Genomic DNA, 27290 nt, shown 5'->3' with positions numbered 1-27290 from the left:
TTTCATTCCTGCTGGAATCCAGCTGCTCCGGAGTTTTTTGGGATGGGTGAAGTGAGGGATTTAAGGGAACGATCCCGATGCTGGGAATGGGGAAATGCAGCTCCAGGGAATCCCTGAGGCTCTCCCGGGAATCCAGGAGAGCTGGAGAGGGAATGGTCGGGAAAGGGGAGATTTCCGTGGATCTCAAAAGGAATTCCCGGCTGGGAATTCCCGGAAAAGCTGCCGCTGGATGCCGGGAATGCCGGGATTGGGATGGGGAAAGGCCCTCTGGAATCTCCCGCTCTCCATTTCCCGCGGGTTGGGAATTCACTCCTTTCCATCGGCTTGGGAATTAAGTGACTGATTCACCTGTCGGCAGGCACGCGGGGAATCCCTGGCCCTGCCAACGCTCTGCATTCCACCTCCTCTCCTGAAAGATTGGAATCCAAAGGGAAAAACCCCTGGAAAAAAACCGGGATCTGCCGGGGCCGGGATTCGAACCCGCGGCCCCGCCCTTTCCACCACCGCCACCAGCAGGGGGCGCCCTCTCCCCGAGCCGCGCCCCTTCGCATCGCCACGGCGACGCCGTGCGTGATGACGTCGACAGCGGCGCGCGCTCCGATTGGTCGGATTTGAATCGCGGCTGGCGCGCGGCGGCCGCTCGGTGCCGGCTCCGGAGCGCGATCCCCCCCCGGGCCCTGTCGCGACAGAGCCGGCGGCACCCGCGACATGAAGGCGGCGTGAGTGACCCCACAGCCCCCGGGGGCGGCACGGGGGGGATCCCCGGGCTGGCTCCACTTCCCTTCCCGATCCTCCCCATCCCCTTCCCGATCCTCCCCATCCCCTTCCCGATCCTCCCCATCCCCGCGCTCCCCCCGCTCCTCCCGTTCTCCCCTCGGCTCTTTCCCCTTTCCCCTTCTCCTCTCCCGCTTCCCGCCGCTGCTTCCCGGCCTTTCCTGTTTCCCCGTTCCCACCTTTCCCATTTCCCCTTTCCCATTTCCCCTTTCCCATTTCCCCTTTCCCACCTTTCCCATTTCCCCGTTCCCAGTTTTCCCGTTTTCCCCGTTCCCAGTTTTCCCGTGTCCCCTCACGGCTCTCTCCCCTCAGCAGGGCCAGGACGCCGCGGAGGCCGAGGAAGGGCACGAACCCCGCGCTGAGGGACCCGGTGGGGGTGAGGAATTCATCCCCAGTTCCCCCGATTCCCATCTCCAGCATTCCCGCTTTTACTGCCGGGATCATTCCCTGTTTCCCTCATTCCAGGTGTACTGCCGGGCTTATTCCCGGTTTTTCCCTGCTCCAGGCTCATTCCCTGTCCCATTCCCGGTTTCCCCCCCCCTCCCAGGTGTACTCCGGGCTCATTCCCTGTCGCATTTCACGGTTTTTCTCTGTCCCATTCCCGGATTTTTTCCCGTTCCCAGGTGTACTCCGGGCTCATTCCCGCTCCCATTCCCGGTTGTTTTTCCTGCTCCCACGTGTACTCCCTGTCCCATTCCCACTTTTCCCGCTCCCATTCCTGATTTTCCAGGTGTACTGCCTGTCCCATTCCCGTTGTTTTTTCCCAGGTGTACTCCCATTTTTCCTATTCCCATTTCCCAGGTGTACTCCCTGTCCCATTCCCATTTTTCCCAGGTGTACTCCCGTTGTTTTCCCGTTTATCCCGTTATTTTCCCGTTGTTTATCCCGTTGTTTTCCCGTCATTCCCGTTGTTTTTCCCTAGGTGTACTGCCATTGTTATCCTGTTGTTTTCCCCGTTATTCCCATTGTTTTCCCCAGGTGTACTCCTGTTTATCCCATCGTTCCCATTGTTATTCCCATTATTTCCCTAGGTGTACTCCCATTGTTTATCCCGTAGTTTATCCCGTAGTTTATCCCGTTATTTCCTCATTGCTTATCCCATTATTCCTGTTGTTCATCCCGTTATTTTCCCATTGATTATCCCGTGGTTATTCCCGTTGTTTTTCCCCCCGGGTGTACTCCCGTTTATCCCATCATTCCCGTGGTTATTCCCGTTGTTTATCCCGTGGTTATTCCCGTTGTTTATCCCGTTATTCCCATTGTTTATCCCGTGGTTATTCCCGTTATTTCCCCCAGGTGTACTGCCGTTTATCCCATCATTCCCATGGTTATTCCCGTGGTTATTCCCGTTGTTTATCCCGTTTATCCCATCATTCCCGTGGTTATTCCCGTTGTTTATCCCGTTTATCCCATCATTCCCGTGGTTATTCCCGTTGCTATTCCCGTTGTTTATCCCATTTATCCCATCACTCCCGTGGTTATTCCCGTGGTTATTCCCGTTGTTTATCCCGTTTATCCCATCATTCCCGTGGTTATTCCCAGGTATACTGCCGGGTGCGGCCGCTGAGCCGTGCGGATCACGAGTGCTGCATCGAGGTCGTCAGCGACACCGCGGTGCAGCTGCACCCGCCCGACGCCTTCCGCGTCTGCCGCAACGGCGAGTACCGCGAGGTGAGCGCCATTCCCACCCGGAATTCCCCGGGATGCGCCCGGGATGGACCTGGGATGGGCCTGGAATAGCCCTGGGATCCCCTGGAATGGCCCTGGGATCCCCTGGAATGGCCCTGGGATCCCCTGGAATGGCCCTGGGATCCCCTGGAATGGCCCTGGGATCCCCTGGAATGGCCCTGGGATCCCCTGGAATGGCCCTGGGATCCCCTGGCATGCTCTGGGATCCCCTGGAATGGCCTGGAATTCTCTGGAATGGGCCTGGAATAGCCCTGGGATTCCCTGGAATGGCCTTGGGACCCCTTGGAATTCCCTGGAATGGCCCTGGGATCCCCCGGAATGGCCCTGGGATCCCCCGGAATGGCCCTGGGATCCCCTGGAATGGCCCTGGGATCCCCTGGAATGGCCCTGGGATCCCCCGGAATGGCCCTGGGATCCCCCGGAATGGCCTGGGATCCCCCGGAATGGCCCTGGGATCCCCTGAAATGGCACTGGAATTCCCCTGGAAATCCATTAAAACAATTCCTTAGAAAACAATAAAACCAGCCGGGAATTTCCAACCAAAATCTCAAGATCCAAAATAAAATCCCAAGAGGAATCAGCCCCACTGTGGATGTTCCTTGGCTTGGATTCCAGGCAGAACTCCAAGGAAATCCCAGCTTTTTTGGGAATTCTCCGCTCCGTGGGATCGCTCTGGATGTGGGAATCTTTTTCCCTGGAATTTTTTGCAGACGCAGTATTCCTTCAAGGAAGTTTTTGGGACGCTGGTGGAGCAGAAGGAGCTCTTTGACGTGGTGGCCAAACCGCTGGTGGAGGATCTGATCCGTGGAAAGAATGGTGAGAGCAACTCCCATTCCCAGAACTCCCATTCCCACAACTCCCTATTCCCACAACTCCCATTCCCAGGAATCCCCCCATCCCAAGGTTCCTCTGGAATCCGGGCTCCTGGCATGAAGGAAAAATCAGGATAAAAACCTGGCAGAGAATGGATTGATTAGGGAATCATGTCCCGGTGGAATTCCCAGACTGTTCCTGCTGAGATGTCAGCTGGGAGGAAGCCATTCCCGAGGGAGCTCCTTATGGAATGGCAGCCCTGGGATGCTCTGGGTGGGAATGGGAATCCAGTGTTCCCGAGGTTTGGCTGGAATTGTGGCTCAGCTCCTCACACCGCACCCTGGAACCTTCTGGAATCCTGGAATGTTTTGGTTGGGAATGGGAATCCAGTGTTCCTGAGGTTTGGTTGGAATTGTGGCTCAGCTCCTCACACAACACCCTGGAACCTTCTGGAATCCTGGGATGGGAATGGACGACCCAGTACCATGGAAGTGTTGTTGGAGCAAGCTGCCTTAGCAGGAGGTGTCCCTGGAATTCCATGGATTATGCATCCAAACCCTTCTCCCAGTTTCTCCCAGCAGTTTGTGGGAGGTGCAAATTGGGAATTCAGAATTCCGGGCTTTTGGCAAAGCCCATTTTCAACTCCCCAAAAAAATCAACAAACTCCAAAAAAAAAAACTCCCCAAAACCATCAAACCTACGGGAATCTCATCCCATACCGCTATCCCGAAGTGCTCCGAGCCCCATCCAGCCTGGAACATTCCCTCGATTTCTCCCTTTTCCCGGCATTCCCAGGTCTCCTGTTCACCTACGGAGTGACGGGCAGCGGGAAGACGCACACCATGACGGGATCTCCCGGGGACGGGGGGCTCCTGCCCCGCTGCCTGGCCATGATCTTCAACAGCATCGGCCCCTTCCAGGCCAAGAGATTCGTGAGTGCCTCCCAATCCTCCCCAAATCCATGGATCTCTGCTCCAAACCCGGCACCGGAGGGCTCGGAAGAGGAAAAATCCCAACTCCGGGGTCCTCGTTCCAAAAGGGTTTGGATTTCTGGGAATGGTTCTTGAGTGGTTTGGTGCTTGTTCCTCGAGGCCATCCTTGGAAAAATCTGTTAGAAACACTTGGAAACTAATCCAGGCAGGAATTTTTTCAGAATTCTTTCTGTATTTTTCTGGGTTTTTTTCTGTATTTTTTCATAATGATTTTTCTGTATTTTTTTCTGTATTTTTCTGTATTTTTCATGTTTTTTTTTCCCCAGTATTTTGCAGTATTTTTTCAGATTTCTTTCAGAATTCTTCATTATTTTTTCAGATTTTTTTCAGGTATTTTTTAAAATTTTTTCAGTATTTTCTTAGTATTCTTTTCAGGATTTTCCAATATTTTCCAGTAATTTTTTTCAGGATTTTTCAGGATTTTTGAATTATTTTTTTTTAACCAGTATTTTGCAATATTTTTTCAGAGTTTTTTCAGTATTTTTTCAGTATTTTTTTCCTGCATTTTTCCAGATTTTTCCAGGATTTTGTCAGGGTGTTTTTCTGTATTTTTCAGTATTTTTCAATATTTTCCAGTATTTTTTTTCAGTATTTTTTCAGGGTTTTTTCCCAGTATTTTGCAGTATTTTTTTCAGAATTTTTCAGATTTTTTTTCTGTATTTTTTCATTACTCTTTCAATATTTTTCAGTATTTTTTCTGTATTTTTTCTGTATTTTTTCATTACTCTTTCAATATTTTTCAGTATTTTTTCAGTATTTTTTTCCTGTATTTTCCAGTATTTTTTTCAGTACTTTTCAATATTTTCCAGTACTTTTTCACTATTTTCCAGTTTCAGTAGCGATGGCAAGGTGTTCCCTTCCTCATTAGGATGGGTGATTAGTAAGCAGATCTCTAATTAATTAGGCAGTTGTATGCCACTGAAATTCCCAATCTATTCCTGCTGTTCCACCAGGTGATTTCAACATGGAAGAAGCCATTCCATGGATTATTTTTTCCCTGGAAACACTGAAAAACACTGGTTTGGTGCCCCATATTTCCATACTTCTCCACTTGATATCAGCAATTCCCACAAAACCAAAAACTAATTATCTCCTGGTGAAATTAGGGATATTTTTTCCAAAGGTGTGCACTTGTGCTGCCTAAAAATACACCAAAATAATCCTGGAATTCTCATCCTTGGGAGCTTTCCTAAACCATTTTCCAAACGGTTTCTCTCAGACCATGCTGGGTCGAGCGCCAGCGAGGGGCATGGAATTAATAATAAATTAATCCCAGCCTAATCAGACTCATTAATTAATCAAAGAACGCTTTGTTGGCCAGCACCTGGATGTTGGAATTGGCAGAAATTCCTGGTTTTTCCCACAGGTTTTCAAGCTGGATGACAAGAACGGGGTGGATGTGCAGAGCGAGGTGGAGGCTCTGCTGGAACGCCAGAGGAGAGAGGCTCTGCCCATCCCAAAAACTCCGGCTGGGAAGTGAGTGACTCCGGGAAAACCGGAATTTATTCCCTAGGAATGGGACTGCGCTGCTCTGGGGCTCTTCCCTGGAAGAAATGAAGGAAAAATTGGGGGGAAAATTGGAAAATAATTGGATTAATTAGGGAATTGTATCCCGTTGGAATTCCCGATCTCTTCCTGCTGCTCTAACAGGAGATTTCAGCTTGGAGGAAGCCATTCAATTGCTTTTATTCCTGAATTTTTGGCCTTTTTCCTCAGAATTTTCTGCCTTTTTTCCCTCAGAAGTTTTGGCCTTTTCCCTCAGAAATTTTCAACTTTTTCCTCAAAAATTTTGGCCTTTTCCCCCTCAGAATTTTGGACCTTTTGCCCCAGAATTTTCTGTCTTTTCCCCCTCAGAGTTTTTGAACTTTCCCTCAGAAATTTTGGCCCTTTCCCCCTCAGATTTTTTGACCTTTTATGTTAGAAATTTTGGCCCTTTCCCCCTCAGAATTTTTGACCTTTTATATCAGAAATTTTGTCCCTTTCCCCCTCAGAATTTTGGCCTTTTCTCCCTCAGAATTTTCAATCTTTTCCCTCAGAACTTTTGACCTTTTCCCTCAGAATTTGTGACCTTTCCCCTCAAAATTTTTTACCTTTCCCCTCAGATTTTTCAGCCTTTTCCCTCAGAATTTTTGACCTTTCCCCTCAGAAATTTTTTACCTTTTCCCCTCAGGATTTGCAAGGGACCTTCACGCCGATATCACCCCACACTCAGCCTTATTAATAACAACAACAACAGCAATAAATAAAGCACAGGTTTCCCCACCGAGGCTGCGGATCCCGGGGATTCCCGTGGTAAATCCCGTTGTTTCCCACAGGAAGCAGCTGGATCCCGACTTTGCCGACATGATCGACGCCCACGACGGCTGCCGGGCGGAGGAGGTGGACGAGGACAACGTCTACGCCGTCTTCGTCTCCTACGTCGAGATCTACAACAACTACATCTACGACCTGCTGGAGGAGGCTCCCTTCGACTCCATCAAACCCAAGTGAGTCGGGAATTCCGGGATTTGCCTGGCCTGGGCTTGGGAATTGGCGCTAAAATGCTGGAAGAGGGGGATGCCAGCAATGGCTGCCGTGTCTCCGTGTCCCGTTCCTGCTCTGACCATCAGACCCCAGCGAGTTTGGGAATTGCCGTGTTCCCCATCCTTGGGAGGGTTTTTTTAGGATCTACACTGTGGTTTTTTTGGGTTCTAAGCTTAGGGAGATCGGCTCAGAATTCCTGGGAATTGCTGTTATAAATACATGGAAAGAAATCCAGCCGGGAACGTGGCAGTGCTGATGGCCGAGGTGCTCCCTTCCTTGTTAGGCTGGGTGATTAATAAGCGAATGTTTAATGAATTGGGCAATTTTATCCCACTAAAATTCCCAATCTATTCCAATAGGTGGTTTCAACTGGGAATAAACCATTCCATAGCTTTTTTTTCCCCTGGAAACAGTGCAAAACACTGGTTTGGGTCTCCCTGTTTCCATATTGCTCCACTTGATATCAGTCATTCCCACAAAACCAGGAATTAGGGATATTTTTTAGGGATGTTTTTTTCCAAAAACATATATTTTTACTTGTGATGTAGAAAACCAGTAGGAAAAAAATCTACAAATTCCTCTTGGAATCCATGGATTGAAATTCCAACTCCACGAAAGGAGCCCCTCAGTCCTGTGTTCATTAAGGAGTGGTTGATTAACAAAGACTAACGAGGGCAAAGCAAACTGGGAGCTGTCTCCAGGATCCTCATTCCACAAGGATTTGAATCTCTGGAAATGCTTTAAAACCATTCAGTGGTTTGGTGCTTATTCCCAAATCCCATCCTAAAAAAAAAAAAAAATGAAATTTAAATCCGGGATTATTTCTCCCTCTGGAAGCTGCAGTGTGCAAAGACTTGAGGCAGAAATCAAGGATTTAATATTTTTTTCCCCGTTTTTTTTGGTAGGTGGAACAGTTGCAACACCCCTGTGAGAAATGGAGACTTTGTGTATGTGTCCAATGTCTTATTCCTGTTATTCCAGCGCTCTTTCCCTCGAGTAGAAGCAGAAAATTCCCTGCCTCGCTTTCCTAGGAAATCTAGGATGCTCTCCTTGCTTCTGTGTGCTTGTAGAACAGCAATACTGCCACCAAAGCAATTAATTACAATTAAATAGCTGCTAATTAGAGCAGTAGCTGGAGTGTCACTAATCCTGCCTGTGTGTCCATGTCCTGTACTCCCTCTTCCAGCTTTTATATGGAAAATTGACCTTTTCCCCTCTGAATATTGACCTTTTCCCCTCAGGATTTTGATATTTTCCCCTCAGGATTTTGATCTTTTCCCCTTAGAATTTTGACCATTTTCCCTCTGAATTTTTGGACATTTTCCCCTCACGATTTTGAGTTTTTCCCCTCAGACTTGTGACATTTTCCCTCTGAATTCTGAATTTCCCCTCAGAATTTTAACCTTTTCCCCCTGAATTTTTGGACATTCTCCCCTCAGAATTTTGAACTTTTCCCCTCACAAGTTTTGACCATTTTCCCTCAGAGTTTTGACGTTTTCCCCTCAGGATTTTTCACCTTTTCCCCTCAGGATTTTTCACCTTTTCCCCTCAGATTTTTGACCTGTTCCCCCTGAATTTTGATCTTTTTTTTCCCCCTTGTGATGTTTTCTCTCCAAACTCTGAATTTTTCCTCTGAAATTTTGACCTTTTCTCCTTGAATTTTTTACCTTTTCCCCTCAGAATTTTGACCTTTTCCCCTCACAATTTTTGACCATTTTCCCTCAGAGTTTTCACCTTTTCCCCTCAGGATTTTTCACCTTTTCCCCTCAGGATTTTTAACCTGTTCCCCCTGAATTTTGACCTTTTTTCCCCCTTTTGACATTTCCCCTCCAAATTCTGAATTTTCCCTCCAAACTTTTGACCTTTTCCCCCCCAAAATTTTTTCCCCCCGAGAAAACCCGCATGGCCGGAAGCTGCACAGGGAGCTCCACTGTCATGAATAAATAAATGAAATTTATTTGTTTTCCCTCTTTCCCGCTATCCCAAAGACCTCCCCAGTCCAAAATCCTCCGGGAAGACCAGAACCACAACATGTACGTGACGGGCTGCACCGAAGTGGAGGTCAAATCCACGGAGGAAGCTTTCGAAGTCTTTTGGAGAGGTAAAAAAAAACCTTGGAATTCTGATCCCTCATCCCTCAAACCTTAAACATGATCCATGAACAAGGAAATTCCGCTGGATCCTCGGCCTGGAGCATCCACGGCTTCTCTGGGCCTTTAGGGCCTCCCCATTCCCGATGATGTGAAATCCCTCACGGCCTGGCGCTGGAGGAGGCGGGAACGGCGGGAAAGCAGCAGGAATTTTTGTTGCCAAACGCTGGGAATTTTGGGTTGTGTGAGCAGGGCAGAAGAAGCGGCGCATCGCCAACACGCAGCTGAACCGGGAATCCAGCCGCTCCCACTCCGTCTTCATCATCAAACTGGCGCAGGCTCCTCTGGATGCGGACGGGGACAACGTGCTCCAGGTGAGCTCCGGGTCATTCCAGGAGAATTTCATGGGATTTGCCTCCTGCCTCAAGTTTGGAGGCAAAATTATGAGGATTATGAGGAATAATCATAAATTTTGAGGAATAATCATAAATTTTGGCATTAAAACGGAGGACGAAGCTGCCGATTCCTTCGGTTTTCCTCCTTTTCCTTTGGCTGGGAATCTAAAACGTTGGGAATTTGGATGATCCAACAGCTTTCAATCCCGAGGGAGAAGGGATCTGCCCGACTTCCCAAAAAAAATCTGTGCTGCTCCCTGGGCTGTGCCAAGCCCTCTGAGCTCGGCTCCAGCACTTCCTTTGGAATTGGCCTTTGGGATGGGGCTTTCCAGGGGGTGTGGAGGGATCCAGGATTCCTTCTGTATCCCAGGAAAAGGAGCAGATCACGCTGAGCCAGCTGTCCCTGGTGGATCTGGCAGGAAGTGAGAGAACCACCAGGACCAAAGCCGAGGGGAGCCGGCTGCGGGAGGCAGGTAGGAGCACCCCCCTCATTAACCCCCCTCGTTAACCCCCCTCATTAACCCCCCCGCTAATCCTCTCTCCACGGGAAGAATCCCAGGAATTCTTGAAGCGCTCTGTTAGGATCAGTTTGGATTTGATGACCCCAAATCTTGGAAAGCACAAGTTTGCAGCAGCACTTCTGCCGCCTCAGCTAACTAGAGCAGTTATTAACAAATATTGTTAATTAGGCAATTTATTCTCCTGGAGAATTTGGGAATCTGATCCAAGGGCTGCTCGTGGATTTATTTTTTATTTTTTTTTTCCTTGTGTTTGCCTTTTTTAGGGAATATCAACCAGTCACTGATGACGCTGAGGACGTGCATCGAGGTTCTGCGGGAGAACCAATTGTACGGAACGAACAAGGTTTGTTCAGCCCTTCCCTGATCCCCCTCGGAATGCCTCACCCGGAGAAGGAAAACTCACTGGCTTTTCCCTGGCCTTCATTCCAGATGGTTCCATACAGAGATTCCAAACTGACTCATCTCTTCAAGAACTATTTCGACGGAGAAGGGAAAGTCCGGATGATCGTGTGTGTGAATCCCAAGGCTGAGGACTATGAGGAAAGCCTGGTGAGTTCCCCTTTCCCGTTCCATCCTGCTCTTCTTCTCCTGTTTTTCCCTGGATTCTCCCACTCCAGGAGATAGGAGGAATTATAATTGTCGCTTGAGCGCTTCAATTACAACTTTTTGGGATAAATCCGCTCTCCAAATCTTTCTTTTTCCTGTTCAAATTGCACCTGCTCCATGCTTGGAAAGTGGGAAAGGTTTTCCTCCCTCAGAGAATTCCACAGAGCCGTATTTCAATATTTAATCCCTGTTGCTCCAAGAATTCCAGCTGTCCCTGCCCAAGCTTTTGGGGCTCCTGCAGCTATTTCAGCCCCCTCATTCCTCCTTGCTCCCATCCCGGCTCTGGGCGTTTTCTTCCCGTTTGTAGGAGTAAAAAAGGCGAGACTTCTCCAAGCCAGGCTGCCCTTGGGATAATCAGTTTATGATTTAATGATATTAATATCTATAATATATACACATTATAATATTATAATAATATAATATATATTATAATTATATATATTGTATAATTATAATATTATAATAATAATATAATGTTATTTATTATTTAAGTGGGAGGTGGAGAAGATCCGTTTGCGCTGCCAGCCCCAGCCCGATCGTGCCCAAAGAGGGACAGAGAGGGGAGAGGGGCTGAGAGCATGAGGGCAGAAGGTAATTAAGGAGAGAGAGAAAGGGGAAGGAAATGAAGAGAAATGAAGAGAGCCAAGTTCTCCTTACAATCCATTCTCCCTTTCTAGAATGTTCTAATTCCCAGTAGCCAGCAGTGACCCAGGTTCTATAGGGTTTACACACAGCCTATAGGAACTGCTGCATTTCTGTCCTGGTGGCTGGCTTCTGTTTCCCCCTTGGGCTGAGACTGATGAGAGAGAGGCGATTTTCTCTTGTTCTGGGTTCTTTACTCCTCTTTTATCTGCATTACACGTGCACTGAGACAGAAAGGTGCAAAATGGCTAATAAAGAACTTCTTCAAGGTTTTTTTATATTTCCATTTACCCAATTAACAAATGCCAAGTAAATTGTTTTTGTTAGTGACCCAACGACCCCACACCTGTGTGCTGCACTGGGACATTCCTTATCCAATCACTCATTATTACCCAAAAACCTACAGAAGAAGAAGAGACAACACTTTAAATCCTCCATCTTGTCTTTTGTTTTCTAAACTAGTTTAAACTCTAACTTTTTCACCCAGTGACTTAAGAAAACTCTAATTTCCACACTGCCACTCTCAGTTTTTCGATTTAACAGTTGTTTTCACGGTGCTCCAGGAAATTCGGTGTTTTCTTGGGTGTCAGAGTTAGGCATCACAGATCAAGGTGAATACCTTGCATCTCTGACCCAAACACATCACAGTGCTCCGTTTTAAACTCTAAAAGCTGCTCTTCAAATTCTCCTCCTGCTGCTTCCACCTTTGGGTTCCCTTCTGTCAGCAGAAGGGGATTGTTCAACCAGCAGGGATTCTCCTCCAGCTGCCCGGGCTGTTGGCTTAGGGTCTGTGTCTCAAACCCAGTTCTCATTTCTATTTCCATTATGGGCTCCCTATTTTCAGAATCTTTTGCTGAACCACCGATGAGGTTTCTGTGTTCCATCACCCCCCGTTGCCTTGCAGCAAGTGATGCGCTTTGCCGAGATGACGCAGGAGGTGGAGGTGGCCCGGCCCGTGGACCGGCCCCTGTGCGGGCTGACGCCGGGGCGGCGCCTGCGCAACCAGGCCTTCCGCGAGGAGCTCTCCCGCAAGCTGCAGCTCCGGGGCGGCCCCGTGGCGGCAGGTGAGGGCTGGGGCATGGCTGGGGCTCCTTGAGCTCGGCCTGGGCTCAGCCTGGGCTCATCGGGCTCAGCCTGGGCTCCTTGAGCATGGATGGGGCTCCTCAGGCTCGGCCTGGGCTCCTTGGGCTCGGTCTGGGCTCCTCAGGCTCATCCTGGGCTCCTTGGGCTCGGTCTGGGCTCCTCAGGCTCATCCTGGGCTCCTTGGGCTCGGTCTGGGCTCCTCAGGCTCAGCCTGGGCTCCTCGGGAGCCCCTCTGGAGCCAGGCTGGGAGAGCTGGGAATGTTCACCTGGAGAAGGGAAGGATCCAGGGAGAGCTGGGAATGTTCACCTGGAGAAGGGAAGGATCCAGGGAGAGCTGGGAATGTTCCCCTGGAGAAGGGAAGGATCCAGGGAGAGCTGGGAATGTTCCCCTGGAGAAGGGAAGGATCCAGGGAGAGCTCAGAGCCCCTTGCAGGGCCTGAAGGGGCTCCAGGAGAGCTGGAGAGGGATTTGGGATAAGGGATGGAGGGACAGGACACAGGGAATGGCTCCCACTGGTTGGATGGGATATTGGGAAGGAATTCCAGGCTGGGAGGGCGGTGAGGGGCTGGGATGGAATTCCCAGATCAGCTGTGGCTGCCCCTGGATCCCTGGAAGTGTCCCTGCCCATGGAATAGGATCACTTTTAATGTCCTTTCCAACCCAAACCATTCCATGATTCCAGCAGAGTTTTCCATTAGGAATTAAAGGTTGGGAATGAAACTTTAAACCAATTCCATCAAGCCTTGACTGTGCCAGAGGAACCTCAGTGCCCCAGGAGCTGCTGCTCTTCCCTCTGCAGCGTCCCCATGGAGGTTTCCAAGGAATTCCACGGGATTGGGATGAATCCACGGTCCCAATATTGCCAGGAAACTGTGCCAAGGAAATTGTGGGATCTTCCTGGATGGGCAGGACCAGCTTTTAGGAAAACAAGGAATATCCAGGATGTCACATTTAATCCTTTCCCATCACTTCCTATGGAAACCCGTAGCTCCCCATAACCATTCCCGGTGTTCCACCATCCCCATCCATCGGGATTTTCCCATCCTGCAGGACCAGAGGAGCAATCTGCTGCCGAGCTCTTTTTCCAGAGCTTCCCTCCCCTGCCTTCCTGCGAGCTCCTGGACATCAACGACGACCAAACGCTCCCAAAACTGATCGAGACCCTGGAGCAGCGCCACAAAATGAGGCAGATGCTGGCAGAGGAATTCGCCAAAAACGGTGGGAATTCATCCCAAATGGGATCATCAGGGCAAAATTCCCATTTGGTGCCTTTATTATTCCTCAAAGGATCCTCCCTTCTTTTTTTTGTCCCAGTTTTTTTGTTCAGATTGGTCGTTTCAAGCTTTTTTCTTTTTTTTTTAGAGGAATTTTAGGCTTTAGAGTTGTTGGGAAAAAAAAGCCTTGGATGTTCTGGAGATAAGGGAGAAGATAAAATGGGAAATATCACGGTTCTCTTCCAGTTCTTGCCTTCAAAACGATGCTGCAAGAGTTTGACTCCAGTGTGGCATCCAAGGAAAATTATATCCAGGGAAAACTGGCTGAGAAGGAGAAAACCATCACGGGGCAGAGGACGGAGATGGAGAGGCTGGAGAAGAAGATTAAAACCTTGGAGTACAAGGTCAGTGGGGTCATTCTGGAGCACAAATCCCTGGTTTTTTTATATTTTATGGATCACTTGGCAAATCCCTCACCATCAGGAATAAACATTCGGGGGGAATTTTTAACCAAAGATTTCCCAGGATTTGTTAGGAGGGAAAGCTTTTAAAGCACCAAACGGAGCGGTTCAGGATGGAAAACAGGGGAGAAACACAAGCGGGAATTCCTGGATTAAAGGGTTGTATTCCCGGGAAACTCCTCTCTTCCTGCAGATGGAGATCTTGGAGAAGACGGCCACGATTTACGAGGAGGACAAGAGGAACCTGCAGCAGGAGCTGGAGAGCAAGAGCCAGAAGCTGCAGCGGCAGGCGTCGGATAAGAGGAGGCTGGAGGCCAGGCTGCAGGGAATGGTGGCAGAGACCTCCCTCAAGTGGGAGAAGGAATGTGTGAGTGCGGGAAAAGCGGGATGGAGCTGGATTTGGGGATTTGGGGAGCTCTGGAGGGAACGGGGTTTCCTTGGTCTGGGTGGGGATTGCGGGGTGGGAATTGCTGTTTGTGCTGGTGGAGGCGCTGGGAAAGGGATTGAGGGGAAGGGGAAGGGGAAGGGGAAGGGGAAGGGGAAGGGGAAGGGGAAGGGGAAGGGGAAGGAGAGGAGAGGAGAGGAGAGGAGAGGAGAGGAGAGGAGAGGAGAGGAGAGGAGAGGAGAGGAGAGGAGAGGAGAGGAGAGGAGAGGAGAGGAGAGGAGAGGAGAGGAGAGGAGAGGAGAGGAGAGGAGAGGAGAGGAGAGGAGAGGAGAGGAGAGGAGAGAGGAGAGGAGAGGAGAGGAGAGGAGAGGAGAGGAAGGGAGAGGAGAGGAGAGGAGAGGAGAGGAGAGGAGAGGAGAGGAGAGGAGAGGAGAGGAGAGGAGAGGAGAGGAGAGGAGAGGAGAGGAGAGGAGAGGAGAGGAGAGGAGAGGAGAGGAGAGGAGAGGAGAGGAGAGGAGAGGAGAGGAGAGGAGAGGAGAGGAGAGGAGAGGAGAGGAGAGGAGAGGAGAGGAGAGGAGAGGAGAGGAGAGGAGAGGAGAGGAGAGGAGAGGAGAGGAGAGGAGAGGAACAGCGAGGGGGGTTGGGCTCTGCTCCCAGGGACAGGAGGAGAGGGAAGATCCTCAGGCTGGGCCAGGGCAGGCTCAGGGTGGACACCAGGAAAATTCCCTCCTGGAAAGGATTGTAACCACTGGAAGTGCCCAGGGAGGTTTGGAATGGCCTCCCTGCAGGTATCCTGGAACACCTGGCCGTGGCACTCGGGGCTCCGGGCTGGCTGCACTCGCCTCTCCAGCCTCAGCAATTCCATGTTTTCCATGGCTTGTCCCCCCAGGAGCGGCGGGTGGCAGCCAAGCAGCTGGAGATGCAGAACAAGCTGTGGGTGAAGGACGAGAAGCTGAAGCAGCTCAAGGCCATCGTCACCGAGCCCAGAGCCGAGCGGCCGGAGAGGCCTTCCCGGGAAAGGGAGCGGGAAAAGCCTCTCCCAAGATCCGTGTCTCCGTCCCCCGCGCCCGTGAGTCCCTCCCAAAGCTGCTGCCTGCAGGGAACAGCATTTTAGGGATGAGGTGCAGGGATTTGGCTCATTAATAACCCCCAAGCCCAGAGCTGGAGCAGCTGGAATTCCCTGTGCCCTGTTTGTTCTTCATCTGTTCTCCCACCTCCCGATATCCTTAGGAACGGGAAATCCCTGGATCTGTCTGTCCCTGCTTGCTTGGAGTCTCCTGTGTCTCACTGACCTCTCCCTTCTCCCCAGAGCTGAGATTTGAGCCCTGAGCTGGAGCAGCTGGAATTCCCTGTGCCCTGTTTGTTCTTCATCTGTTCTCCTACCTCCTGATATCCTTAGGAATGGGAAATCCCTGGATCTGTCTGTCCCTGCTTGCTCGGAGTCTCCTGCGCCTCACCGCTCTCTCCCTTCTCCCCAGAGCTGTGCTGACCCTGCTGAAGTCTGAGCCCCGAGCCGGAGCAGCTGGAATTCCCTGTTTGTTCTTCATCCGTTCTCCCACCTCCCGCTCTCCATAGGAAGGGGAATTCCCTGCATCTCCCTGTCCCCGGCTCTCACCGCTCTCTCCCTTCTCCCCAGAGCCGTGGTGACCCCGCGGAGCCGGGGGCCAGCCAGGAGGCCCCGCGGGTGCCCCGGCGCTCCAACTCCTGCAGCAGCATCTCGGTGGCCTCCTGCGTGCTGGAGTGGGAGCAGCGCGGCCCTTCCCGCCAGCCGGCCGCCACTCCCAAATCCGGGAATATGGCGGGAGCGGAGCCGGGCTCGGCCCGCAGGAGAGGGATGTGCTGGAGCCGAGTGCTGGAGCTGCCCAGGGACAGAGAGGAGCTAGAGCAGGAAGAGGATTCGTGCTGCAGGGTTAGTCCTGGCCTAGTGGGGTTGAGCCCAGCCTAAAGGTTCCGTGCCCTGAGCCCGGTTTAAAGGTTCTGTGCCCTGAGCCCGGCCTAAATGCTCCGTGCCCTGATCCTGGTTTAAAGGTTCCGTGCCCTGAGCCCACGCTAAAGTTTCCGTGGCCTGATCCTGGTTTAAAGGTTCCATGCCCTGAGCCCACGCTAAAGTTTCCGTGGCCTGATCCTGGTTTAAAGGTTCCGTGCCCTGAGCCCGGCTTTCCGTTGAGCAGAGCTGTCCCTGCCGTGTCCTGCTGGTCCCAGGCTGAGCCTGGCCGCCCTCCTGCTGTTTGGAGTTTCCTTGGAAGTTGAGAATTCCCACTTTTAGGGAGCTCTGAGGTGGCCACACTCTGCTCTAGCCCTGGCTGTGCTCATGTTTGTCCTGGCGTTTCCCTTTTCCCGGTGTTTGCCTTTTCCTGGTGTTTGCCCTTTCCTGGCCTTTCCTTTTCCTGGCATTTCCCTTTTCCCAGTGTTTTCTTTCTCCATTCCCTGTGTTTTTCTTTTCCTGGTTTCCTGCAGTACCGGCGAGAGCTGGGTGGATCACGGGCCCCATCCCTGCCATTCCCAGTGCTCATTCCCATCATTCCCAGTGCCCATTCCCAACCCATTCCCATCATTCCCAGTGCCCATTCCCAGTTCCCGGTGCCCATTCCCAGTGCCCATTCCCAGTGCCCAGTGCCCATTCCCATCATTGCAGGCTGTTCCGGTGGCGCCGCTGCGGCCGCGGCGTTCCCGCAGCGCCGGCGAGCGCTGGGTGGATCACCGGCCCGCCGGGCACGTGCCCACAGAGACGCTGCTGCAGCCGCGCGTGCCCAGGGCCATCACGGTGGAGGCGCCGAGCGAGCGCGCCCTGGCCCGCTGCGACCGCTACCTGCTGACCCACCAGGAGCTGGCCTCCGACGGCGAGATCCAGACCAAGCTCATCAAGGTACCTCGGGAATGTCGGGAATGCCGGGAGCGTTGTGTCGGAATGGCCAAAATTCAGTTAAAATTAAAGGAACTCCTGGATGTGGCGATCAGGGCTGGGGACAGGGTTGAGATCCAGACTGAGCTCATCAGGGTGACCTCAGGAATATTGGGAATCTTGGGAATCTTGGGAATGTGGCATTGGAATGGCTGAAATTTGGTTAAAATGACTCTTTTAGGAATAATTAAATTTAATAGCTAAAATAAGGTTAATTAAAGGAATTCCTGGATGTGGCACTCATGCTCTGGAGTGGGGACAGGGTTGAGATCCAGACCGAGCTCGTCAAGGTGACCTCAGGAATCTTGGGAATGTTGGGAATGTGCCGTTGGAATGGCTGAAATTTGGTTAAAATGACTCTTTTAGGAATAATTAAATTTAATAGCTAAAATAAGGTTAATTAAAGGAATTCCTGGATGTGGCTCTCATGCTCTGGGCTGGGGACAGGTTGAGATCCAGACTGAGTTCATCAAGGTGACTCAGGAATCCTGGGAATCTCAGGAATCCTGGGAATGTTGTGTCGGAATGGCCGAAATTCAGTTGGGAGTTGTCATGGTTGGGTTCTGTGATTTGTGGATCCCCGGATTTATGGGATTCCATTATTTGTTGGGATCCCATGACCGTAAATCCCATGATCCATGAATTCCATGGTTTGTGGATCCCATGATTTTTGGGATCCCATGATCCATGAATTCCATGGTTTGTGGATCCCATGATTTTTGGGATCCCATGAATCCCGTTATTTATGCATTTTCCTGTGGAAAAAGGCCCAAATCCATTGGCAGAAAAGGGAGGAGCGATGCGTGTCCGTATCTCTTTGGGCTGGAATTACGGGATGGATCCCAGTGTCGTTCCCATCCCAATCCCGCTTTTCCATGTCCTTTTCCCGTTCCAGGGGGACGTGTTCAAGACCCGGGGCGGGGGCCAGGCCGTGCAGTTCACCGACATCGAGACGCTCCGGCAGGAATCTCCCACCGGGTGAGTCCAGCCCCTGGAATCCTGCAATTCCCAAAATTCCAACTGTCCTTTCATTGGAGCTTCTGGAATCCTGCAATTCCCAAAACTCCAATCGTCCTTTCATCGGAGCCTCTGGAATTCCCAGAATTCCAGTGGTGGAACCTTTCATTGGAGCTTCTGGAATCCTGGAATTCCCAAAATTCCAATTGTGAAACCTTTCATTTGAACTTCTGGGATCCTGGAATTCCCAAGGTTCCAATGGTGGAACCTTTAATTGGAGCCTCTGGAATTCCGGGAACGTGCTGGGAACGCACGAGGCTCTTCCAGGCCAGATGATCCAATGGGAAAATCCAGCTTGAAATCCCAGAACTTGGAGAAATCGATGGATGCCGGAGCTGCCGCATCCCAGATTTCTTGAGGAAGGCGAAGGAGCTTTCCCAGGGTTGGAATGCGGCAAATTCCAGGAGCTTTGAGCCGTAATTCCACAAATTCCCATTCCAGGCGGAAGCGCCGCTCGTCCCCGCCCGACGCCGACCCCGCGGGCTCGGAATGCACGGACGTGGAAACCAGGGTGAGCCGGGAATGCTCTCCGGGATCCCGGAATTCCGGGCTGGGAGGGAACTTGGGCTCATCCCGATCCTGGCATTCCCGGCCTTGGGCATTCTGGGAATGGGGATCCAAAGGCCTCTGGATGGGGAGGTGGGAGTGCTGGGAATGCTGGGAGTGCTGGGAATGCTGGGAGTGCTGGGAGTGTTGGGAATTCTGGGAGTGTGGGGAATGCTGGGAGTGTTGGGAATGCTGGAAGTGCCGGGATTGCTGAGAATGTTGGGAACATTGGGAATGTTGAGAACATTGGGAATGTTGGGAACATTGGGAATGCTGGGAGTGTGGGGAATTCTGGGAGTGTGGGGAATGCTGGGAGCGTTGGGAATTGTGGGAGTGTTGGGAATTGTGGGAAGCGTGGATCCTGACCTTGGTGTATTCCCAGTGCTCCGTGGCCGTGGAGATGAGGGCGGGATCGGCGCTGGGCCCGGGATTCCAGCACCACGCCCAGCCCAAGTGAGTGCTCCTGGAATTCTTTCCCGACAAATCTCCGGGAATGTTTTCTCCCCCCCTGCCCTCCTGGGGTTTGCATTCCCAGCTGGAATATCAGGAATTCCCTGGATTCCCTTTCCTGCCCCTTCCACCTCTCGTTATCCATCGGGGAATTCCAGCTTCTCGGGATCGGGAGCTTCCGGTTTCTTGGGATTACAGTTCCCTGTGGGAAGAGGGAATTGTGGCGGAATTCCCGCTGAAATTCCAACTGCGTGGAGCCGCTAAGGAAGCGGAGAATTCCCATTCCCAAATTACTGCTAAGGCAACCCTGGGAATTCCAGCCCTGGAATTCTTTCCTGACAAAACTTTGGGAATGTTTCCCCCCAACTTCGCTGCCCTTCCCACTTTGGGTCTTCATTCCCGACTGGAATAGGGCTGGGAACAGCAGCGGGAATTCCCTGGATTCCCTCTCCCTTCCACCCCTCGTTATCCATTGGGGAATCCCAAATTCCCCATGGGAAGAGGGACCTGAGGAATTGGATTCCAGCTCCATTTACTGCTCCCGCTGTCTAAAAATCCAAGGAAAACCCCGGATTCCTTGGCGTTTCCTTGGATTCATTTGGATTTTCTGGGAGGCGTGTGGGATTTGGGAATGCGAAACCCGGGGAATGGGGAATGGGGGCTCGGCTGCTCCCAGAATTCCCCCGGATGACTCCCAAAAATTCCCTGTGGCTCTTTCCCATTGCAGGCGCAGGAAACCCTGAGCTTTTCCTGCTGGAATCCCGGATTTTCCCGGCCTGAGGAATTCTCCGCTGCCGCTGCTCCTCAGGAACCGCTTTGTGCTCATTCCCAGAGGTTTTTCGGGAAGCCGGGAAACGCTTCCCTAGGCGATCCCAAAGAGATTCTGGACGGATCTGACCTTTTCCATAGATTTAGGGAAATCCTAAAGGTCCCTCTGGAATTCCAAACGGAGCTGGATCCGTACAGAGCTACCAGGCTTGTCCCTGGGAGATTTTTCCAGCTTTTTCCCAGTTTTTTTTGGTCCCAAATCCATCTTTTCCGGTCATTCCCTCTCTTTTGGGAGACCCGAGCTGCAGTCCAGCACTTTAAGGGTGTTTTTGGCCATTCCCGATTTTACCGGGGCCAGGAAAAACCCGGGAATACGGATTTCTCCTGGCGAGAAGGAAGTTGGGATACTGAAGGTGTCACTGAGCTGCCGGAACATTCCAGAGTCCCTCGGAAATCCTGGGAGCAGCGGGAATTCCCTTCCCGCCTGTTTTGGGAATTCTGGGATGTTTTCCAGTTGGGAATGGGGGGGAAAGGGGGAATTCCTCACGGATGGGGTGGGAATCGGCTCTCTGTGTGTCCCTGTGTTCAATAAATCCTTTTATTCCGAAGCCTCTTCCCAGGAATTCTGAGGGGGGCGGCTGCCCCGGCTCTGCGGAAAGCCGGGATCGGAGGCGGGATTTTGGGATGTTAAATCCCGGGATCTGCTCGGGCCGGGCACTGTTTTATCCTCCAATTCCCACCGAAAACTGATCCCAAAAATCCGGCCCTGGAGCGCCGGGATTGCAACGAGCGTTTTCTCCACGAGGTGTCAGTGTGGCACCAGCATTCCCATCCGCCTTTTCCAGGGATGCAAACCTTGGGAAGCCTTCCTTGGATGGCTTCCCCATTCTCATCCCATTCCCAGCTCATTCCCAGCCCATTCCCAGACAATTCCCAGCCCATTCCCAGCTCATTCCCAGCTCATTCCCAGCCCATTCTCATCCCATTCCCAGCTCATTCCCATCCCAATCCTATCCCATTCCCAGCCCATTCCCAGCCCATTCCCAGCCCATTCCCAGCTCATTCCCAGCCCATTCTCATCCCATTCCCAGCTCATTCCCATCCCAATCCTATCCCATTCCCAGCCCGTTCCCAGCCCATTCCTCTGCCTGGCCCTGACCCCTGAGCATCCCAATCCCTCTCCAGCTCTGCTTCCCTGGGATCCGATTCATCCATGGAATATTTCATGGATTCCTCATCCCTAGGAGTGTTTTCCTAACCCTTCCCATTTATCCAGCCTCGTTTTTTCCACCCTGCCTCCTTCTTTTATCTGGAAAAGCGGGAAAAATCTCCCCGATCCCTGTTTAATCCTGGAATTTCGGCAGTGATGGCTCACGGGGATTCCAAGCTATGACCCGCTCCCAGATGGAATATTCCTGGGAAATTCCCTGATCCGTGCCCAGTTACGGCCTCATCCCACGGAACCGGGTGGTTCCTTTGGATCCGGATCCGGGTTGGATGGAGCTGGATCCCTGCCCCACCCCCCACATCCCATAAATTCCTCGTGATTGCGGATTTGGAGATTCCCCCTCCTCCGCTCCCTCTCCTCGTCCCGTTTGGATCCCGAGATTTACCTGGGATGCACCTGGAATATTTCCAGCTGGAATTTGGGGGGAAAGCCCCTCCTGGTCATTCCTCGGTGGGAACAAAGTGACTCCGAGACCTCGCTTTTCCCTTTGGCAGCGCTTCCGAGAGGGAAAAATCCCGGCTTTTCAAGCGGAGCCAGGCCCCGTGTAAATATTTATGGAATATTTGATCCCGATCCCAATTTATTCCTTGATTGGAACCATTTCCCAATAACCCGCTGGAAAATCCAATTAAAGTTCAGCCCAAGGGTTTGGGGTTTTTTTGGGATTGTTGTTTTGCCAGGAATGCTGATCCGGAGGCCGGGTGGAGAGGTTGGATCTCCATGGGAGAGCCAGGATTTAAAAATAGAGAAAAAATTGCTGCTTCCTCAGGATATCCTACTCTTCCTTGGAAAATCCTACTCTTCCTTGGAAAATCCTGCTTTTCCTTCGGAAATCCTGCTTTTCCTTGGGAAATCCTGCTTTTCCTTGGGAATGGTGCAGCTCAGCCCTTCCAGGTCCCAATCCCACGGAGCCGTGGAAGGACTTGGGAACGCCCTCGGCAGGAGTCTGGGAGACTTTGGGATCTTTCTCCTGATGGGAATCCCAAAGGATAACGATCCCAAAATATTCCGTGGGGTTTGGGAATGCCCAGGCAGGGCACGGAGCTGCTGCTCCAAGAACTGTGGGATTTATCCTTGGAATTGCCCAGTTCCTGGCTGAATTCCCAACTTTATTTAGGGAATTTCTTCCTGATCTCTCCTGTGGCAGCAGGTCCTATCAAACCTCTGCCTCCTCCCGCTTTTCCCCTCCCAATCCCACGTTCTGGATTTTCCCATCCCAGCAATCCGGTGGGAATGTTTTGGAATGTTTTGGAATTTTTAATGTACAGGACAAAAAAATTCCTCCTCTGGAATTCCTTGGAGACCCAAGCAGGAGGCACAGGCTCCTTTTAAATTCAAAACCAGGGAATGTTGGAATTCTGATGAGCCAGGAATGCTGGGAAAGGCAATTATCCGCCTGGAAAACATTGGATTCGTTAGGATGAACATAAAGGCAAACTTTGGGAAGATAATTGGATCTTTTAAATCTCCCTGTCCTTGATCCCTGCTCGTCTCATAAATATGGATTTTGATATAATCCCTAAAAAAAGCCGGGCTCCCGTTAAGGAGCACAAAAAGTGCTGTAAATGCTGGAATTTTGGACATGGAATCAAGCAAAAAAGGAATAAAAGGGGAAAGATTTTAGTCCAAAGGCTCCTCCTGGCACATCCCGGTTGTTCCCGGTGCTGGAGGGGGTGGATCCTGCTCTGCTCCAGGTGCGGGATGGATCCAGCGGCTCCCGGGAGCCAGATGAGCTTTGGGAAACATCTGGGTGCTGAGGTCAGGGATTTCCATCTCCCATCCCATCAATCCCATCCCATCCCACTGATCCCATCCCATCAATCCCATCCTGTCCCATCCCATCCCATCAATCCCATCCCATCAATCCCATCCCATCAATCCCATCCCATCAATCCCATCCCATCCCGCTGCTCCCATCCCATCCCACTGATCCCATCCCATCAATCCCATCCCGGATGCCATGGATTTCCAGCTCTGGGATCACTGGGATTCCCCTGGCGCTTCCATGGAGCTGGATGTGACCCACAGGAGCGAGGAGCAGGAAGGGGACAAAGCTCCGGGCATGGAAAATCCCTGGAAAAGGCGAGGCCACAAACTCCTCCAGCCCTTCCCAGGTTTTTTGCCATTGGAAATGGAGGCAAGCCAGGCTTAATAATTAATCCAGGCTTATTTAAACCCGTGGCTCCTCTCAGCACAGCCATGATCCAGCAGACGCCTTCTCCTGGTGTATCCAGGGCCGGTTTTAGTGGATACTTCTGGAGCAAAAGCTGATTATTCCCTGCTTAATTAAACCCGCCATTACTCTCTGGATCCTGGGTCAATCCTTGGGAAAATCCATCGCCTTTCCCTCCCTTCCAATGATTAAACCATCGATCAAGAGCTGCTGTTTCATTTGTCTCCCCATAAACAGCCGCTCTCCGCAGGCCCAGCCAGATGGGCGGATAATTTCCAGCAGAACTTGGAATCTATTGGAGTTTCTGGAAGCCTGGCTTGGGAAAAGCTGGGAATATCCCAGGGATGCCCGCGCAATCACACGGCCAATTTGTGGCAGTAATTACCTCGATTCCGCGTGCACTCCCGTTAATTGGCGCCCCAGCTGCCGTCGGGATGCACCGACGGCCACTTGTGCGCGGAGAGCCGCGCCGCGGGAATTGCGCCTGCGCATCCGGCATGGATCCCGAATATTCCGCGTATTCTGCGTCTCCCCAGAGCCGGGAGTGCCGTGGTCGAGGTGTTCGGGGCATCTCCAGAGGACACGGAATGTCCTCGGCTGGAAGGGACCCACATGGACAAGAGAAGTTTGGGAAGTGCCCTGGAGAGAGGGAGGAGCCCGGAGGGCGTCCGTAGGTAACCGGAATCCGGCGGCTCGTGCCGGTTGTGGAATGCCACGGGCAGCTGGAGCGGGAGGGTGGGAGCGGCGCTGCCAGCTGGGATTCCCACAGGATAAATCTGCCCTCACAGGCCTTCTCCAAGGCTCTCCTGCAGTGAATCCGTGTGAGGTGTAGCCACGTTCCATCCCATCAGTGAATCCCTGCGCCATTCCAGAGGCGTAGCCACGTTCCATCCCATCAGTGAATCCCTGCGCCATTCCAGAGGCGTAGCCAAGTTCCATCCCATCAGTGAATCCCTGCGCCATTCCAGAGGCGTAGCCACGTTCCATCCCATCAGTGAATCCATGTGCCATCCCATCCAGATATCCCTGTGCCATCCTATCGGTCCATCCAGGTTCTATCCCATCAATCCGTCCCTGTGCCATCCCATCCGTGTATCCATGTTCCATCCCATCCGTGTATCCATGTTCCATCCCATCCGTGTATCCATGTTCCATCCCATCCATGTATCCATGTTCCATCCCATCCGTGTATCCATGTTCCATCCCATCCATGCACCCCTGCACTGTTCCATTACTACATCCCCATTCCATCCCTGTTCTATCCCTGTGCCATCCCTGTTCCAGCCCCTATTCCATCCCTATTCCATCCCCCTTCCATCCCCTATTCCATCCCCGTTCCATCCCCGTTCCATCCCCATTCCATCCCCTATTCCATCCCCGTTCCATCCCCGTTCCATCCCCGTTCCATCCCCATTCCATCCCCTATTCCATCCCTATTCCATCCCCGTTCCATCCCCGTTCCATCCCCGTTCCATCCCAGTTCCATCCCCATTCCATCCCCTATTCCATCCCCCTTCCATCCCCTATTCCATCCCCGTTCCATCCCAGTTCCATCCCAGTTCCATCCCCGTTCCATCCCCTATTCCATCCCCTATTCCATCCCCCTTCCATCCCCTATTCCATCCCCGTTCCATCCCAGTTCCATCCCAGTTCCATCCCAGTTCCATCCCAGTTCCATCCCCGTTCCATCCCCATTCCATCCCCATTCCATCCCCTATTGCATCCCCTATTCCATCCCCATTCCAACCCCTCCATGGCTCAGCATTCCCATGTCTCCATCTCCCTCTCTCCGCCAACCCCTGAGGCCGAGCCCTTCCCAGTCCATCCCAAGCCGCTCCATCCCGAGCCGTTATCCCTTTTTATTGCTCCGCCGCGGCCCCGGAGCTCCGGCACAAGATAAATTCCAAGGAGCGCTCGGTGCCGGCGCCGCCGGCGAGGCTCAGCGCTAACATTTACTCTGGGCCGGGGTCGATATCCCGCTGATCCCACTCAATCTGCTCCCTGTGCAAACTCCGGGCCGCCTCCCCCCGGATCAATCCCTCCTCCAAAGGTTACGTGAAGGTGGCCGGATTCTTCTAAGCTGTTTGCAGAGCCTCCGTTTGCTCTGCTAACACGGCCTGGAGCTGCTTCCAAGGATTCTGTTTGCCTTGGATTAGGGCTGTTTGCCCAAACACCTTCCCCGATCCAATCGAGGCCGGCCTTTCCAAACATTTGGGCACATCTGTCAATCAATAGCGGCAATCGGGTTCCTGATCCAAACAGCAAACTCGGCCAAATCCAATATTTATCCAAACTTTTACTGACTGGGGCTGGTTTTAAACAATCCGAAGCCGCGGAGCAGCCGTTGGTGCCGAAAGGTCCTGGATAATGTGTAACTCCGGGCAAACAGAGCGCGATTCCAGCGCGATTCCAGCGAGGAGCAGAGCGAAACCAAACACTGCCATTGTTGTCCCGCCTTTATTGCGGATAATTTGCTTAAATCTGTGGCGATTATCCGCTAATAAGGCTGGGGTTAATTAGGCGGGGCCTAAGAGGGCTTTGGCTGAGCCTCGCTCCAGGGCAGGGTGCAATTCCCGAACTTTGGCCCTGGGGATGGGAGCGTGTTTGGGCAGGTGACTCCTCGGGGGTGTTATCGGCGTGGAAAACACTCCAGGCAAAAAAAAAAAACAGGAAAAAAACAACAGGGAAAAAAAAATTCCTGGGAGGACTCCAGGCAAAGCTGGATTGAAACAAAGAGGAACAGGAGAGGCCGAATGTTTTTCGGGAGACGCTGCCAGGCGGGAATGGCTGGCTGGGAATTGGCTAAAGGAGCTGTTGGAAAACTGGGGGATTTTCATCTGCAGCCCAAAGGAACGGGAGACGCCAGGAATGACACCCAAACACGGGCAGGGCCTGGATCCAGCCCACGAGGAGGAAAAGGGATGGAAACAGCCTCCCAAAATCATGGAATGATGGATTCATCATGGAATCATGGATGGTCGGGGTTGGGAGGGCAGGGACACCTCCCACTATCGCAGGCTGCTCCAAGCCCTGTCCAACCCAACCTCGGACACTTCCAGGCTTAGGCTCTTTTTCCTGGGAAAAGGGCGGAGCTGGAGCGTCCCACCTGGAAAAAGGCTTTGGAATAAGAATTGTCTCTTGTCGCGGGGATGCGTTCAGGTATCCAGAGGGAAAATCGTGTGGATCATTCTCCATCCCGCTTTTCTCCTTCCGTACAGCAGGAATTAACCTGGGGAGATAAAGGAGGAGCTCTCCCGCCTTTTTTAATCTCCCAGCACCTTAAAGGGAATTCCAAAAGAGAGGGAGAGGGAATTTCCCCACGGACAGTGATAGGGAAAGAGGGAATGGTTTGAAATGGAAAAGGAGAGATTTCCATGGGATATTGGGAAGGAATTCCCGGCTGGGAGGGTGGGGAGAGGCTGGGATGGAATTCCCAGAGCAGCTGTGGCTGCCCCTGGATCCCTGAAGTGTCCAAGGCCAGGCTGGACAGGGCTTGGAGCAGCCTGGGGCAGGGGGAGGTGTCCCTGCCATGGCAGGGCTGGGACGGGATGATCCATAAGGTCCCTTCCCACCCAAACCATTCCATGATTCCATGAAAACTTTGCCAAACCTCTTTTGTAGTGGATCCACACCATTCTCATCAGCGGAGCTCTGACAATTCCAGCGCCACATCCCAGCTCATCCCAGCTCATCCCAGCTGCCGTGGCCTTGCTCCATCCCCATTTTTGACCCCATCCCTTCTCCGTGCAGAAATCCCATGGATTGAGGTGGATCCTTTGATCCCACATGTGCCAGATCTTTTTCCTTTTCCTTTTCCTTTTCCTTTTCCTTTTCCTTTTCCTTTTCCTTTTCCTTTTCCTTTTCCTTTTCCTTTTCCTTTTCCTTTTCCTTTTCCTTTTCCTTTTCCTTTTCCTTTTCCTTTTCCTTTTCCTTCTCCTTTTCCTTTCCCTTTTCCTTTTCCTTTCCCTTTCCCTTTCCCTTTCCCTTTCCCTTTCCCTTTCCTTCTACCATGGCCACC

The 27290-nt window shown here is 51.9% G+C and overlaps 1 protein-coding gene across 4 annotated transcripts; it reads left to right on the top strand.

The window, feature by feature from the left end:
* Positions 1-620: 620 nt before the first annotated feature.
* Positions 621-20377, top strand: KIF23 (kinesin family member 23). Of its 4 annotated transcripts, none has more exons than XM_088063074.1 (24): positions 621-719; positions 1090-1150; positions 2317-2445; positions 3174-3279; positions 4072-4208; positions 5635-5744; positions 6584-6754; positions 7697-7738; positions 8780-8892; positions 9134-9255; positions 9647-9749; positions 10061-10140; positions 10227-10346; positions 11950-12109; positions 13179-13346; positions 13589-13746; positions 13997-14170; positions 15078-15257; positions 15825-16097; positions 16824-17054; positions 17986-18068; positions 18549-18618; positions 19036-19106; positions 19831-20377. In XM_088063074.1, the coding sequence occupies exons 1-24, from the start codon at positions 709-711 to the stop codon at positions 19844-19846; spliced, it is 2889 nt and encodes a 962-aa protein (XP_087919200.1). In that variant the 5' UTR covers positions 621-708; the 3' UTR covers positions 19847-20377. The 4 variants fall into 4 exon arrangements, with proteins under 4 accessions (XP_087919200.1, XP_087919198.1, XP_087919201.1 ...); XM_088063072.1 differs by having other exon boundaries at positions 675-719; positions 1087-1150; XM_088063075.1 differs by lacking the exon at positions 7697-7738 and having other exon boundaries at positions 675-719; positions 1087-1150.
* The last annotated feature ends 6913 nt before the right edge of the window (positions 20378-27290 follow it).

The sequence above is a fragment of the Pseudopodoces humilis genome, chromosome 16 (assembly GCF_049639895.1).
Source record: "Pseudopodoces humilis isolate 2021_Gansu_Grassland_sample_001 chromosome 16, ASM4963989v1, whole genome shotgun sequence".
NCBI classification, from domain to species: Eukaryota; Metazoa; Chordata; class Aves; order Passeriformes; family Paridae; genus Pseudopodoces; species Pseudopodoces humilis.
Note: the sequence above shows the minus strand (reverse complement) of the source record. Positions and strands in the feature narration are given on the sequence as shown.

Excerpts from the sequence above, each read along its gene's own strand:
- KIF23 (XM_088063072.1), top strand. Across the intron at positions 9,256-9,646 it reads ACGGGGACAACGTGCTCCAG|GAAAAGGAGCAGATCACGCT; the intron begins GTGAGCTCCGGG and ends TCTGTATCCCAG. Across the intron at positions 18,069-18,548 it reads CGGCAGGAATCTCCCACCGG|GCGGAAGCGCCGCTCGTCCC; the intron begins GTGAGTCCAGCC and ends TTCCCATTCCAG.